Consider the following 16,257-nt stretch of genomic DNA (forward strand, 5'->3'; position numbering starts at 1 on the left):
CAAAAAAACCCATTAGTTACTTATATGCAGTGGTTGTGAGGTCTGCCTCTAGGAAGGAATAGCTGGACATTTATTGAGCACTCTGTGTGCTGAACACCACGCTAAGTGCCACAATCCACACTTAGAAGCAGGCAGAAGTCTCTGGCTCAGAATGCTTATGGATCATCAAGTCTGGGAGGACAGGAGAAAACCTAGGGTCAAAGGTCACCACCTCAGCCAACGCCCATTCAGGGAGAGGTAGTTGATATCTGACAAGGCTGGAGGGTCATCTTAGGGGGCCTAAGTCTCATCAGAGAGGATGCTTTCCACAGACTGAGAGGATGCTAAGGGTAGTGAGAGCTGAAGGGAAGAGCTGGAAAGGCTGAGGCAGCCTTTGTCCTTGAGTGGACCATCATCTGGAGGAGCCAGGAAATGAAGACTTGGGACTTGGATGTCCAACTAGAAAGGACCAGGTCATTGGATTTGTTTGAAATGACATCTTGGACCATGGACATGTGCCATGTAGGAAGTCATGGGCAACAGGTTTCTACTTCACTGAGGCCCAGGGTGAGAGGTCAAGCTTATCAATTGAAGAGCAATCCACAAAGCCATCGGGGTAGGTGTTGGCCTGGAATGGGTTCAGCGGGACCTTGGTGATGCCTGTGTTGTCACAGATCAGGCGCGACAAGGACATCTTCTGTAGGGAGTCCCGTTGCATCTTTGTGAAGACCCCTGGGTTCTCCCACCAGAACCTACAAAGACAGAGCAGAGTCGTATCCCACAGCCCAGTGGCTAGCACCTCCCCTATAAGGGCGTCCTTGGGAAAAAGGAAAAACCCCTCCTATGGTGAGGTATAGAGTCAGGCCTCATGAAGAACATTGGGGACCCGGCTAAGGGAAAGGTTCCTCCTGCCTCATAATGGTTTCACTTGCCTGTCTCCATCTCGGATCCGCTGAAACTGTCGGCCCAGGAGACAGGCCAAGAGAGGCCCCACCCGACCCCTACGGACTAGGGGTTCAGCGATGGCCCCTAGCCAGATATCAATGTTGTCGGGGGTTCCATAGAGGTCCAGCAGTTTCTTGGCCAGCAGCTTGTTTCCCAGCACAGCACTCAACTCCTCGAGCGTCCTGGGCTGGGACAGACCACAGAATTCTCTCCAGGAGTTGTACCCTAGGGGAGGGAAGATAAGGCTAGCTCATCCCAGGAATTTCTCAGTTGGGCCCTGCCTTGGGGAGTACTCCACTTCCAGCAGCTGGGAAAGTCTGGGATCAGAGCTTTGAAGACGATGGAAATAATAATGCATTGCTTTTCATCTGTGGCACTCCAGTCTTGGGGAGGGGCCGCCGGGGATCGACAGCCTACGACGATGGGTCGGGGCACTATTCCAAGCACCATACAAACAAACGAGAGGAAAAGCTGTTGACAACGTGTGCCTCCAGTCCTGGAACACGAGTGGTCGTTGACGCTGATGGTCAGTGTGAGAAGACCTAGGATAGCCTAGGGAAATCTCCGGGTGTGCTCAGGAAGGAGTTTCTAGACAGGGTTGCTTATGATGAAAAGCCCCACCTCGAAAACCACCAGCAGCGGCTTGTGGTCTGAACATGAAGGGGAAGGGGGCTTCACAGACAAACACTGGGCAAAGGGTAGGGAGTCTTGTGGAAAAGTGTCGGGTGGGGGGGGGGGGAGGAACAGAGGTGGGAAGGACCTGGAAGGGACAGGAACACCACAAGAAGACCAACAGAGCCAACTAACCAGGGCCCAGGCCAAGGTCCATGCATGGACAGGACTTTGACCTCCTACGCAGATGTAGCTGATGGGCAGCTCAGGCTTCATGTGGGTCCTCTAGTAAGGGGAGTGTGGGCTGTCTCTGCCATGGACTCTGTTCTCTGATTTTTGATCACTTCCCTCTGGTGGGGCTGCCTTGCCAGGCCACAGGGGAAGAGGACATGCTCAGCCCTGATGTGACTTGGTGAGAAAAGCAACAAAGAAAATGGCACTGCTGGGATTTGGACTCGGGTAGCCTGGCTCTGGGTAACGGCAAAACTGCTTTTCATAAGTACAAAGAAAAGCTCCGACACCCACAGGATCGCCACTCTTTCCCACTTACTTCCCCTTTCTTTCTCTTAAGATTTCTCTGAGTCAAGCCGGGCGTGGTGACGCACATCTTTAATCCTAGCACTCGGGAGGCAGAGGCAGGCAGATCATTGTGAGTTTGAGGCCAGCCTGGTCTACGAAGTGAGTCCAGGACAGCCAAGGCTACCCAGAGAAACCTTGTCTTGGAAAAAAAAAAAAGATTTCTCTGAGTCACTCATGCTAGCTTTACACTGATGACCTTCTTGCCTCCGCCTCTCTCTGCCGCATCAGGAGCCTCTATCCTTTCTGGGCCTTTCCTGGGCTTTTAAACTGATTTAACAATCAGTCGTTGTTGGTCTCTTTTGAGGCACTAAGATAACACCAGGTGTGTATTCACATCCCTGCAGTAGGAAAATACAAGAGTCCATTTCCTGGATGTCTTATGTGGGTTTTAATGAGCTTTCCTCTAACCTGACCCTGTGGGGGCTCGTAGAGATTGAACTGCCAAGGAGGGAGCCTGCATGGCTCTGACCTAGGCCATTTGCACATGTGTTACATGTTATAGTTGTGTAGCTTGGTCTTCTCGTGGGACTCCTAACAGTGGGAGCAGGAGCTGTTTCTTTAAGACCCTTTCCTGCACTGGGTGGCCTTGTCTAGCCTTAATAGGCGAGGAGGTGCCTAGTCTTGCTACAACTTGATATGCCATGGCTGGTTGAAAGCCATGGAGGCTGGCCCTTTTCCCAAAGAGAATCAGAGAAGGAGTGGATGGGAAGGAGGCTTGGGGGAGGGGCTGTGAGGAGAGGAGGGAGGGGAAACTGGTTAGGATGTAAAATAAATAATTTTTTAAAAAATGGGCTTGCCTCTAGTTCAGGATCGATTGGCCCCTTGGGGTTCCAGAGGAGAGTGTCCAGGAGCCCCAGAAGGTAGCCAAAAAGTTCTCCAAACAAGGTGAGACCCTCAGGCCCACTCACCAGGCTGTCCATGGTCTCGGCACCGCTGTATGTTAATGGCAGCCAGGTCGAAGCCATGGATGGTGTGAGTCGGCTGGAACAGCTTGTTGCGAAGTTCCCCCGTCATCATTTTATTCTGATGCATCAACTTGGCCTTCTTGGCCAGCAGGCCTCGGACCAGGGGATCAATTCCACCTGCAGAGGGACACCAAGAGGCCATCCTTAGGATAGGAATAGGGCAAGGACATCTGCCATCTGGGCCCTCCCTGCCCCAGACACCTCCTCTCAATAGGAAATGTCTCTGGCTGGAGGCAGGGAGGGAAGATGCAGCCTGTGCTTTGTGCCAGGCTAGCCTTTCTGAGGTGACAGAACACGGCACTCGTGCGCTGGCAGATGACTGGGTACCAGGAGGTTTTCCATGTTCTGGTTCATGGAGTCAGCTCCTTTGTCTTGCACACACACCCCACCCCCAGAGGAAGAGGGACCATTCATCTCCAGGAAACAGCCCTGACTGGTTAAAGCTTGAAGGGAAGGCAATCTCAGAGGAGGAATGAGGAAGCTGCATCCAACCTGTGACGCCTTGTGGAGGAGGTAGGAGGTTCTAGAACAGAACAATTTACCAAGCCCACAGGTTCTCTTTTCTGGAGTTCAGAGAAGCCTAGGGTGGGAAAAGGCAGAAGAATCTCAGACCTGGGAAGCCAGAAGGAGGAAGTAAGTATTATTCACTGACCGTCCTTTGTGTCCTAGGAACCACGGTAGGGTGCTCTGCCCAACTAGCTCATTTTCATTTGCTGTCCCTGTGAGGTGGGCACTGTTATTTCCCTTACTTTACAAACAGGGAAACTAAGAGTAAGATGAATTCCTTTGCTGTGTGTGGAAGGTAATTAATTCCCATGCCAGGAGTCCCTGCATGCTGGTTGAAGAATGGGAGGGCTCAGGCAAAGAATATCTCCCTGGAAACACTCACCATCTTTGACCAGCCTCCAGGTGTTGAAGAAGAGAGTGTGCAGGGGGAGCTCGGGTTCTGAACCCCACGGCTGGTAATTCTCATCTAGACGGGACACAGTAGAGGGGATCTCCAAGTGGCCGAAGCGGAAAGCAAAGGTGAAGACATTGGAAATCCTGGGGTCTACAGATTCATTGTAGCCTTGGTATGGGGGTAGCCACTTCTGCAGCTCATCGCCCAGTAGGATGGGTAGGTAGTCCCTAAAGGTGATAATCTGGAGGGAGAAACAAAGCCGTGAGGAAAAGAAGTAGCCTCTGCAATGGGAGGCCAAGAGGATGGCGAGCCGATAGCATGGGCACCCAATTTTCATTCCTATGACCATGATAGACATTGCTAATCAATAATGGCACCCTTTCAGCTGTTTCTCATGACGTCTCCATATAGGTTATACTAATTGGCCATCTCAAACTGATGCTCTCTGCTCTAGCAGCAAAATTTCTGCCTCTAATATTTTATATGGAAATAGGTCATCTTAATAATTAAAAATGGATGGGTGCACATGCGCGCGTGTGCGTGTGTCTTCTGGTTTTAGAACAAGGTAGTGCGCACTTATTTTCCTTTCTCCTCTCCGTTCACTGTAACTAAAAATCCTGGAAATTATTCAACATAAAATGAAATGATAAAAGGACTTGGAGCCGGTGTGGTGACATGTGCCTATAACTCCAGATTCCGAGGCATGAGGTTTGCAAATTTGAGGGCCAGCCTGGGCTACATGGTGAGACTGCCATTTCCAACTCAAAAACAAACAAACAAACAGACAAACAAACAAGCCCTAAAATAGCAGCACCAATAACAAGTGGCTGTGGTGACACACACCTCTAATCCCAGTACTGGTGATGTGAATGCAGTGACTGCAGGAGAACCAGGAGTTCAAGGTCAGCTCTGTCTACATAGTGAGTTTGAGACCAACCTGAGCAACATAAGACCTAATAAAAAAAATTGTTTTTTCCTGAGCTTGGAGCAATGGCTTAATGGTTAAGACTACTTGTTATTCTCCTGGAGGGCTTGAGTTCAGTTCCCAGCCCCCATAGCAGGATGGATTAGGGTTCACTCCAGCTCCAGGACATTCCCTTTGGCCTACACATGGAGACACATAAGTTAGAGATTCAAAAAGACACTCTGAAAGCTGGGAAAAAGACTGAACTGTCTGGAGAACCCAGAACTTGAGTACTGGCAATGCAGTGAGTTCTACACACCCTCAGATTGAACTGGGCGCACAGGAGGCTGGCTGGGAGCCAGAAACCTCCAGCAGTGAGATGCAAGAAGAAGAAACAAAACAAAACAAAACAAAAACAAACAAAACCTGCTTTCTCTTTCTAGCGAGCAAGGAAAACCCAACACAGACTATCAGCATGGAGCCCCAATCCCTGCTTCACACCCCATGTCCCCCAAGTCCTAGACAACCCTGCCCTGTTCCTCAGTGCAGGCTGTAGATGGTCTCAGCCTTCTTTGGAGGGCAGTGGGGGCACTGTGCCTGTTTCTTCTCCCCCTTGGTTCTTCACCAAGGAGACACAGGCACAGTGGCTTCTGCTTTTATATAATGTTGCTTAGCAACAACAGGCAGCCAGAAAAAAGGTCTTTGGTGCCCTAAAGACAGCACCATCAGGAGAGGAGTAGGAAGTTCAAATATCCTGGAAGGATGGGGTGGGTCGGAAGACACCGGAAAGACTGGAACCAAGATATCATTGGGACAGGAACAAAGGCAGAACAGAACCTACATGCTAACCACCAGCTAGAAAAAAAAAAAAAAGATTCAGATAGGATTGAAACTGCTAAAATGGGCTGGAGAGATGGCTCAGAGGTTAGGAGCACTGTTTGCTCTTCCAGAGGTCCTGAGTTCAATTCCCAGCAACCACATGGTGGCTCACAAGCATCTATAATGAGATCTGGTGCCCTCTTCTGGCATGCAGGCAGAACACTATATACACAATAAATAAATAAATCTTAAAAAAAAAAAATAACCAAAATGACTAAAATGTTCAGTAATACCAAGAACCAGGAAAGCCACATTTTGAGTGACAAAAGGCAATCAACTGATGCCAACACCAATGTGGATCAGATCAAATAAAATCTTAAGGATTTTATTCAGGGCTCAGTCAGTAGAGTGCTCGCTTTGCAAGCACAAAGACTTGTCTATAATCCCCATGACCCATTAGAAAAGATGGGCATGATGGCATGGACTTGTAATCTCAGAACCAGAAGGCAGAGATAAGCAGATTCCTGGAGCTCGCTGCCCACCAGCCTAGCCTACTTTGTAAGTTCAAAGCTTAAGTACGCGTTTGGCACTCTAGAGGAATGACACATGAGGAAGGCTGCCTCCTGGCCTCCATAGACATATATGTACATGCATACCTCCAGACCCGTGTGCAAACAACCCCTCCCCCACATAAACACATAGACACTTTACTTATTTGCTGCGGTGTTTCAGATTGAACCTGGAGCCTTGATTGTGCTAGGCCAGAGCTCTACCACTGAGCTGCACCCCAACCATACAGTTGATGAAGATTTTAAAGTCACTGTCTTAGAAATTTTTCAATCAATTACAGATTTTTCTGAAGTGTGTGTGTGTGTGTGTGTGTGTGTGTGTGTGTGTAAACAGAAACATCTCAGCAAAGAAATAGAAATTAAACAAATAAAAAGAAATAAAATTGAAAATACAGTACTTGAAATAATAGCGATATTAGCAGCAATAATAAGCTTGAATACACTCAGTAGTAGAGTGGAGGTGACAGAGGTTACACGTGGGAAAGATCAGTGGAATTTACTAATCTGTACAACAGAGAGAAAAATAAGCCAATAAAGAACCTCCAGCAAGCCAGCCGGTGGTGGCGCAACGCCTTTAATCCTAGCACTTGGGAGGCAGAAGCAGGGAGATCTCTGTGAGTTCGAGGCCAGCCTGGTCTACAGAGTGAGTATGGGACAGCCAAGGCTACATAGAGAGACCCCATCTCCAAAAACCCAAAATACAAAACAAAAAGCGAGATGAAACAACAACAACAAAAAGCTTCAGCAAACTAGACCCTATGGATTCTATAGGACAATAATAAAAGATCTGACTTCCAACCATCAAGATGTGGTGTTGGATGCCTATGTGTCAGGGCTTGGAAGGCAGAAGCTGGAGGATTGGGCTAAATCAACTCTCTCTCTCTCTCTCTCTCTCTCTCTCTCTCTCTCTCTCTCTCTCTCTCTCTCTCTCTCTCTCTCTCTCTCTCTCCTTCTCTCTCTCTTAACTTTCAGTGAGTTGATAAAGCAATCCAAAATCAAGTATACCCATGGCATGTATCCTATATAGAGAAAATTCAAAAGGAAGAGAAATCAAAATAGCTCAAGTCATCGCAAAGGAGCAGCCCCAAGAGTGAGAGAAGCTGTGGTCTCAGTGATGGCGGCAGGGCAGGCTCATGGAGGTTCCACACTTGGATGACTCCCCGCATTTGGAATGTGGGGATGGATTTTAAAACAAGGAGGAGCCTATCAGACACTGGGAGAGAAGCACAAGAGAGGAAGTAAGGATGTGGGAAACAGTGTACAGTGGGAAGTAAGCAGAGAGCAGAGGTGGGCGCTGGTCTGTGTCCATACCTGTATGAAGGCTCCCATGATTCTCCTGGCTTCCTGATAGAGCGTCTCCCCATCCCAATGTGGGTTGAGCCTGTGTAGTTCTGTGGCTAACCGGTTGTGCTCCCGGACAAACAGCGTGTGGGTCGTGGCCAGCAAGATCTGCTCCGAGGCTCGGGAGTCTCCTAAAGGCCCAGGAGACAGGAAGATGGGTTCCCCCTGAGCAGGACCAGGGACCTGCACAGAGAAAAATGGTACCCTCTCTCTCCTAAGCCCTTCCTTCAAGGTAAACCAAGGAAAGTTAGGTGGAGAGGGACAGATGACCAGGGAGAGATAGGGTAGGATTAAAGAACTGTAATAGAGAATGCTAGAGAGGTTTATATTAAAATAGTAATAAATATAAATAAATAATAATAAATAAACAATAAATAATAAATCAAAATATCAGTGGATGATGGGATCGTGTGGATTTTCTTTTTTCTTTTTCTTTTTTTTCTGGACTTCCTTATTTTGTTCTACAGTGAACACTTGTTCTCAGATTCTTTCTTCCTCTGGGCCCTTTCTCTATGCTCAGTTCAGGGCTACAAACAGGGGTGGCTTGGGATATTTTTCTGGACAAATACTGAGAGGGAGCAGCCTCCTTTGATGATCCCCCTTGTCCCTGAGTTCCTCGTGTTCCTCCCAGGCTATACCCACCTGCTAAGAAGCAGGGCACACCAGCAGTGGTGTTGATGATCTCACAGGGGCTGGGTTTCACTTTGACAAAAGGCAGGAAGGGCAGCCCATGGTCTGAGACCTCCTCATTGACAGCCATGAGGCCCAAGGGGCTGCTGAGGTTCCGAAGTCGATTTGCCAGGCTTGGCTCGGCGCTGTATATCAAGCTAGCATCCATGAACGAGGTTAGAGCATTGATTTGGTCTCGGGCCAGGGATTGGTAGGGTGATGTAGGGCAGACAAACCCAGCTCTGAAGAAAGGCATGCACCTCCCCTGAGTCTTCAGTTTAGGGTCACCGGTTGGGAACTGTAGAGAGAGGAAACATCTGTCCCCTGCCAGGCCTTCACAGAGGGTCAGCCTGGATGAAAGGACGCTTAGGAGGCTCTCCTGGGACTCTTGACAGACAAGCGCCCTAGATATCTCCTAGCAACATTATATTTCCTCGGCCTAAGACACACCAAAGTTTATTATATCCAGGTGTGCAAGAGTTGAAAGTAACGATTTGTTCCTTCACAACAAGAGCTCAGAAACGGTAGAGAGGATTTCCAGAGAGTCCTAGACAGGCAAGCAGCACAGGGCATGATATTTAGTAACTAAGATTGAAGTATCAATCCTGGAACTGCCTTGTGCCAGCCGCCTTGGAGAGCCTCCGGTGAGTCAGACTGCTCAGTAACAGTCTCAATAGATTAACTTGCCTCCACACCTACAAACTAGAAGGAGAGATGTAAGACTCGGGTCCAGCTCAGCCTCAGCCCATGGCTCAGGATTTTTTTTTTCCCCACCACAGCATGGATTCTTGGTTGTCACTTGATGTGGGATTTTTCTAGGCAGAGGTCTAAGTCGGCTCCTCTCCGGGAGAAGCCAGCTTTACCTGCACAGGGATAAGAGGAAGCACTCCCTCCTGTCTCCAGAAAGAAACCACGAAATCCCATTTGGTGAAAAGGTGTGAACTTGCTTCCCTTTGATAAGACACTTCAAAGCCACCCTGAATGGATTCAGGAGGCAGGCCCTGGGAGATATCCTGGGTACATCTCCAGCAATTTACAACCCAGGGCTTTAAAAAGCTGGAGACTCTGAGTGGGAAGAGCTTTTTGTCCCCTTTTTTCTGTCCTCCCGACCTCAAGCCTTTTGTCCCTTTTTTCATTCTCCTAGGCTTTTCCTTTTTTTCTCCTTTGGTCAGCTTAGCTCAGGCGCTCACCGCTAGACTAAATATGTGAGACTTAGTGGGTGAATTAAAACCTAGTTCTTTGTCTCCTGGCTGCCTTATTTCAGCTAAACGTGCTTGGCTACCCTGTACTTCCTCAAGCCTGGGGCTCTCTTTTCCCATGCCTGCTAGGAAGGACCCCCGTAATTCCGCAGAGGAGAGCATTAAGAACCTGGCTCTCCTCCACCTGAGAATGCACTGGCGCCCATATTCACCCCTGGTCGAGTCTCAGCCCTCTGTGTGACCCCAGTCAGCTTCCCCAGAGCTCAGAGGAGCAGAGGCTGAGGGAAAATGCCGCAAAAGGGGACTCGATTCAACAATCTGAGTGAGCAAATGACTTTAAGTGCAAAATCTATGATTAAGAGGAAGAGACTGTCGCAAGGCGTTCTCTCCTGCTGCTGGGCGCTGCTTGTCTTTGCAGCTCACCGAGTCCCCCTTAGTGGGAAGGGGGGGATGGGTGGGACAGATCCTGTCTTGATAAAAAAGCAGGCGATTAAAAAAAAAAAAAAAAGGTGGAGAGATGGCTCAGCGGTTAAGAGCATTGTCTGCTCTTCCAGAGGTCCTGAGTTCAATTCCCAGCAACCACATGGTGGCTCACAACCATCTATAATGAGATCTAAAGCCCTATTCTGGAGTGCAGGTGGCGTATTCATATACACAATAAAAAAAAATCTTTTTTTAAAAATGCAGGCGATGTCTGGGAGGGATGGGGGGAGGGGGGTGAGGCTTGAGATTCTGTGATTCTAATCAGCCCCCAGGTGACTCAGATTTTGGTGGGTGGGGGAATAGACAACCCTCCGCAAACTTCCCAGGTCTGGGAATAGATCACCGATCCCTTTCCATGCCAGCCTTTGTCCTTGAGGTCAAGAACAGTATCTGACCCTTGAATCCTTAGTGCTTGTCGCATTCCCTGGCGTAGAGCAGGCTGTTACTGTCTAATTGCTGAGTGGTTGATGGATGAGCACATGAATGGATCCAAAGCTATGAAGTCAGTATTCAAAGCGACCAAGAGATCCTGATCTTTGGGGGAGGGGGATGTGTGCTACATGGAAGTTGCAAGGGGCATGCGCTGCATGGATAGCTGTCAGGGATTTTTCTGGCATCAGACACCTACCATGATGGGGAAGCAGTTGCCTCCCTGGATGCAGTGTTCGTCACACAAGGCTTTGGAGTAGTTATCACTCCCCATCTCAGTTTCAGGGGCGAAGTCCAAGTCGTGGTCCACGACTTGACCCCACTGCATGAAGAACAGGGATCTGTTTTGGTCCAGAGCATCCTCATTCAGATAGCCGGCGATCTGGTTGGAGACTTCACGGGGCTGCACGTGGAAGAGAGGGGTGGTGGTCAGGGTGGAAGAAAGCATGCTTTGAGGATTCACATTCAACCGCAGTCAGCTGGAGGCCCGTGGTCCAATCCCAGAGGGAGCTTGTGAGGTAGCGGGTGCATGACAATACTTTGTAGGTGAAGACACAGAGAACCTTAGAGAGGGTAAGTCAATGCTCTTGGTCCCTCAGCTAAGGGATATGGATGAGATTAAATCCCGGTCTGTATGACTCGACAGCGGTCAAGTAACCTTACTTTGGCGAGGGAGAACAAAGCAAACTGCGCCGACATGCCTGCGATGGAAGTGCCAGGTTTATAGGCATGGCAAGAGGGACCCTGGGGAGGGGCTGCCAACTCAGATGAGGCCAACAGATCAGACCTGCAGGAAAGCGGCAGCTGGTGCACTCCAGGGGTTTGGGACAGGATAGGCGCAAATAAAATAGTGTAAGGAAACCATCTGCCTGGGAGACCCCAGGGTATCAAGCGTGTGACAGTTGGGACAGTACCATCGCAGCCTGCCTGGGTCCCCGGGCTCTGCTGCCCTCTCGTGGTAGTTCGGGGAACATATCGCTAGGGAGCAAATTCTAATCTCTGTAGCGCCTCCCTTTTTCTCTTTTCAGGGTGCTGGTGTACATCTGTGTGGCTCATTTCCCTCCCGTCCTGTACCCCGCCCTCCTTCACCTGGGGCAGAGAGAAGCCTTTCCGCTTGGTCCCCGGCGTCCACCCGAAGGGGAGGGAGATCCCATCCTCGTACTCAGCGGGAAGCCATCGAGCTAGCGCCCTGTTGGCGGATCCCAGCGCTGGATTCCTCCTGAAATCCAGCAAGGCAGCGCTCAGGCTCGGCAGGTGGCCTCCTGCCTTGCTGCCTTCACCCCGCAGCCTTTAACCTGAGCTTTTAGCGGGAGGGAAAGCAGACTGGGAGGAGGGAATCCTCTGCATTGTGAGGTTCTGAATTTCCCCAGCCCCCAGGCCTGAGATTGTCTAGCTCCTTAGAGGGGCCGCGCAGTGGCCTCAGTGGTGATGCCACGTCCAAGAGGTGGGGTAGGGTGGTAAGGTCACCTGTTGTTACAGTCTCCGGTGATGGTCCGGTAAGGGCTGCTTGGGTTGCAGTTCGCTAGCGGGGCCGGGAAATCACAGCCCACCTCCGAAGAGAGCAAAGTCAAGTTCAGGCCTTGGCCTGAAACAGAGGAGAGCCCCCAAAACAGGGCCGAATTCTGAGACACTGCCAACAGGCAGGGAATCACACTAGAAAAGAGACAGCTCAGTGTTCTCCAGAACAGGGTAGAAGTTTCACCTCTTGAGACATACTCCCAGCAAACCCATCCAACACTGGAGGGAGGACACTGGTTTGGGGGCAGGAAACACTGTATATTGACATTGGCATTTCCTCCGGGGAAGGGGCCTTCAGAACCACATAACACACTGAACACGGGCGCACCTTGTCTATCAGTTGGCAATATAAATTTGTCACTAGGAGTTCTTCCATCTGTAAAAGGGGACACTGGCCTAGCTGTCCCAAAAGAGCTTCTGAGCTCTGGCCCGTGTGGACTTTCGGATTTAACTGAGAAGGGAGACAACTCCCTAAGAGCCTCTGTTCTGCACTGACTACCTCTTCCTGTCCTCAGAGGGCTAGCAAGTTTTCTGTACCTGTGACATTGGTCAGGGACACCTCTTGCTTCAGTTTCCTTAGAGACTCCTCCCACACCTGCCCGCTGCGGATGGCTGCGCGAGTCCAGCCTTTGGCATGCTTGAAATAGGCCGAGAGCTGCCGAGTCTTAAGCGCCCCGGTGATCAAGGCGGTCTTCAGCCTACAATAGGAACCAATGGGGACCGTGAGCTGGCTTTGTAGAAGTGTGTCTGTGGCTCACTGGAGAGGCGCAAGGTAGTGTGTGAACAGGGGGAAGCTGAGGAGGAAACGTGGGCCCTCGGCATCTTCCCTTTTGTCTCTTCTGATGGTGCTGAAGAAAAACAGACAGACAAACAAACAAACAAACAAACAAACCAATGCTGTAAAGCATTGTTGTCTGTCCTTAAGTAAAGCTGATGGATGGACCAAAGATTGCTGACTTTCAGCTGAAAGGCTTGTGTGTGGGCTGGCTGTGTCAGAACCAACTGGTGTCATAAGACCACACAGGTCCTACAATGGATGAATCCAAACTTGAGAACTCCTGGTATACTACCGCCGAGCCTTACAATCTAAGAATTGTAGTGCCAGGACACAAATGGGCCCCCAGTTCTGCCTATGCATCTGTCCCAAAAACTGGTGTGGAGTCTGTGGCCAAAAGCACCCAGCCTATGCTGAACACCTCAGCAAAGCTCAGCTGGGCATGGAGGCACAGGCCTTTAATCTCAGCACTCAGGGAGGCAGAAGCGGGTGGATCACTGTGAATTCAAAGCCAACCTGGTCTACAAAGGCAGTCCAGGACAGCCAACACTACATAGAGAAACCCTGCCTTGAAAAACAGCAGCAGCAGCAGCAACAACAGCAACAGCAACAAGAAGCAACCTAAAAGTCACCAAAAGGATCACGGAATTGCTTGTTTCATGAGTCCCAACCCTCTTCACAGGGTGGACAGTGGCTAAGTCTGTTGATCCAGGCCTCCTCAAATCCATCAAGAGGGTCCCTGTGCTCCTTGCCCAGCTGCTGTTTGTGCGGCCCCTAGGCTCACCCCTGTAGCCTTATTTGACACTTGCTTCCGAGGCCCTGTGGTTGCCTGATCAGAGGCTCCCAGTAATAACACTACCGTGCTTTAACTTTTGCCACAGGAGTCCCAAGCCTGGGGCCACGTCAGCCTAATGTGGGTATGTGAAAGCTCTGCTCCCTCGCTCCAAAGTGGGACAGGCTCTGAGGTGCACCTTACACTCTAGGCCTCTGCGGGTGGCCGTGGTGGGGTGATCAGGCTGAGGATGGGCTTGAAGCCACACTCAATTTTGCAACATGTGGCAACTCGCTTGAGAGCACTCCTCCCCGAAATTACCTGCATGGACCCAGTGTCTATGGTTCTGTTTCTGGAGAGCCTGAAGTGAAAAACTTTCTGAGTCCGGCAGGCATAACCAAATGAGCCCCTGGGCCACGTGGGAGGAAGTTCTTGCAGGATTGTATTACGTGTCTCCTCAAGGTGCCTTAGAAGCTGGATTTGAGGGCTCAGAAGTTATATTGTTTCTGTTTGCTACAATACTTGGTGGGGTGGAGAGTGTGGAAAGGTGAGTTTTATAACTGCTTTGGCTCACTCGCTGGCTTGTTGGGCCTGGTCTACATGCACTTGTCACTAACAGGAAGCCCGTGAAGGGAAACCTCTCTCTCTCTCTCTCTCTCTCTCTCTCTCTCTCTCTCTCTCTCTCTCTCTCTCTCTCTCTCTCACACACACACACACACACACACACACACACACACACACACACACGTGCTGCATTTACCTGGCCCGGGATTCCAGGAAGGCCTTGTTGACCCAGAACTTGACTTCATCCACTGCGACACGGATGGTGGCAGTTCTGGCAGCTGGAGCTTGGCAAGGAAAGAACAGGAAGTAGAGTATGGGTCGCCACTCCTTGGGATGATGTCCTTTGGCGCTCTCTCTCTCTCTCTCTCTCTCTCTCTCTCTCTCTCTCTCTCTCTCTCTCTCTCTGCCATTACTTCATACCTCAGACCCGAGCAGGTAGAAGATCAAGATGAGGATATTTTACAAGACTCTAAAGCAGTGGTTCTCACGGTGCCATGACTCTTTAATACCAATCCTCATGTTGTGCTGACCCCGCCCCCAACCATAAAAGTAGTCTTGTAGCTACTTCATAACTTTAATTTTGCTACTATTTTGAATTGTAATGTGAATAGTTGATACTGCAAGCCCTGTGAAAAGATCATTTGACCTCCCCAAAGGGGGTCGGGACTCAGGGGTTAAGAACCGATGCCTTAAAGGAAGGTGACACAGATTGGGAAGAGTCTGCTCTCCAGCAAGATGCCAAGAGTGCCCTATGGGATTTCGGCAGAGTGCCCAGGAAGAGGACAATAAAAGACGTTCAGTGTGACCACTCAGCTTGGGCTACCTGGTTTCTGGTGAGACGGTCATATGGACCCTTGAAGAAGCCTGTTTGCCCAATAGCCAGAGCATGTTCTCCCTTGTAATGGGGTATGGAATGTGACAGTTCGCCTCTATCCCCTTCAAGGAGACTGCAGTGGATTGAACGGTATCCATTTGGAACTTCAGCATGTGACCTTATTTCCAAATGGTCTTTGCAGATGTTATTAATTCAGGTGTGGTCATGAGGATTAAGGTGGACCCAAAGTCCAGGGTTAGGAAAGGACCCACAGAGAAAGCATGTAAAGACCGGGGTCGCTATGAGCCAAGGTTACTAAGGATGCCTAGCACCATCAGAAGCTGGGAGAGGCAAAGGAGCCTCCCTTTTTTTAGGGCCTTCAGGGAGAACATTGTCCTACCATTGCCTTCAACTTGGATTTCTAGCCTTCTGGGATATGTAAAAAATAAATTAGCATCAATTTCAGCCACCCAGGTTTTGGTTGTTTGTCCCAGTCTTTTTGTTAGTTTGTTTGTTTGTTTCTCTGTGTAGCCTTGGCTGTCCTGGACTCACTTTGTAGACCAGGCTGTCCTCGGACTCACAGCAATCCACCTGCCTCTGCCTCTGCCTCCCAGAGTGCTGGGATTACAGGCATGCGCCACCGCGCCTGGTTCTTTGTCCCAGTCTGATTCCAAGAATCAAAAACAGTATATAGCACTTACTGTTTCTGGCCGATGCTGCAATCTGGAGCAAGGTCATGGAAGCCAGGAGGGTTGAGAGGTGCAGAAAGACTTTCATCACTGAAATGAGACCTGGATCATACTAGGAGCCTCAACGGAGCCACACTGAGAGAGAGAGACGGGGTCTCGAGGGGAGGGGGGGGTGTCTCGGGAAACAGGAAAAGCCCAGGAAAAACACAAGCTTGCGGTGTGCACAAGCTGAGAGAGCCCAGAAAGATCCGGGAGGGAAAGAGGCTTCAGAGTCTGAGGGCCTGAGTTATAGCTCTGCATTCGCCCCACCCAGTGATCCTGGGCAAATTACTTCACACTGGGCCACTGGCCTGCCAGCAAGGGGGCAGGGTCTAATGACCCAGGATGTCCCATTCTGCTTGGGGAGCCGGAGCTTATTATATCACAGATATGAGAAATGTTTCCAAGCCTTAGAATTTCTCTTCCCTCTTTCTCCAGATAGCTTGCTCCCTGCCAGTCAGGCTCTGCTGGGGTGGCACGGGGCACGGGCTGGGAGGGGACACCACACCTTTTCTCAGAAATTCCACAGGGCTTCCCCCTCCCTCAATAAACCAATTTGTGGTCGTGACAAACCCAAGTTTCCCTGGGCCCACACTGTGGCTGAGGCTGCAGGCAGAAACGCCTCCTTCATGACTTTTCGCTCTAAGCCTAAATCACCAGGCTCAGATGTGAGCAGTTTTGTCTCCTCTTCC

General features: G+C 50.0%; 1 protein-coding gene across 1 annotated transcript; it reads right to left on the reverse strand.

Annotated features, from left to right (window-relative positions):
* Positions 1-370: 370 nt before the first annotated feature.
* Positions 371-15,672, reverse strand: Lpo (lactoperoxidase). Its single transcript, XM_051157814.1, has 12 exons — positions 15,539-15,672; positions 14,220-14,307; positions 12,450-12,610; positions 11,862-11,979; positions 11,484-11,613; positions 10,594-10,797; positions 8,257-8,581; positions 7,585-7,745; positions 3,970-4,222; positions 3,024-3,197; positions 912-1,149; positions 371-731 (listed from the first exon to the last, which is right to left on the reverse strand). The coding sequence occupies exons 1-12, from the start codon at positions 15,612-15,614 to the stop codon at positions 527-529; spliced, it is 2,133 nt and encodes a 710-aa protein (XP_051013771.1). The 5' UTR covers positions 15,615-15,672; the 3' UTR covers positions 371-526.
* Between the last annotated feature and the right edge of the window lie 585 nt (positions 15,673-16,257).

This window comes from Acomys russatus, chromosome 16 (assembly GCF_903995435.1).
Source record: "Acomys russatus chromosome 16, mAcoRus1.1, whole genome shotgun sequence".
Lineage (NCBI taxonomy): Eukaryota > Metazoa > Chordata > Mammalia > Rodentia > Muridae > Acomys > Acomys russatus.

What these genes read in the sequence shown, in the direction of transcription:
- Lpo (XM_051157814.1), bottom strand. Translation starts at nt 15,614, where the DNA reads ATGAAAGTCTTTCTGCACCTCTCAACCCTCCTGGCTTCCATGACCTTG. An exon ending in GTCCCTGACCAATGTCACAG is followed by an intron (nt 11,980 to 12,449) that starts GTACAGAAAACT and finishes CCTCTGTTTCAG; the next exon opens with GCCAAGGCCTGAACTTGACT. An exon ending in CTGGAGGCTGGTCAAAGATG is followed by an intron (nt 3,198 to 3,969) that starts GTGAGTGTTTCC and finishes GTCCCTCTGCAG; the next exon opens with GTGGAATTGATCCCCTGGTC.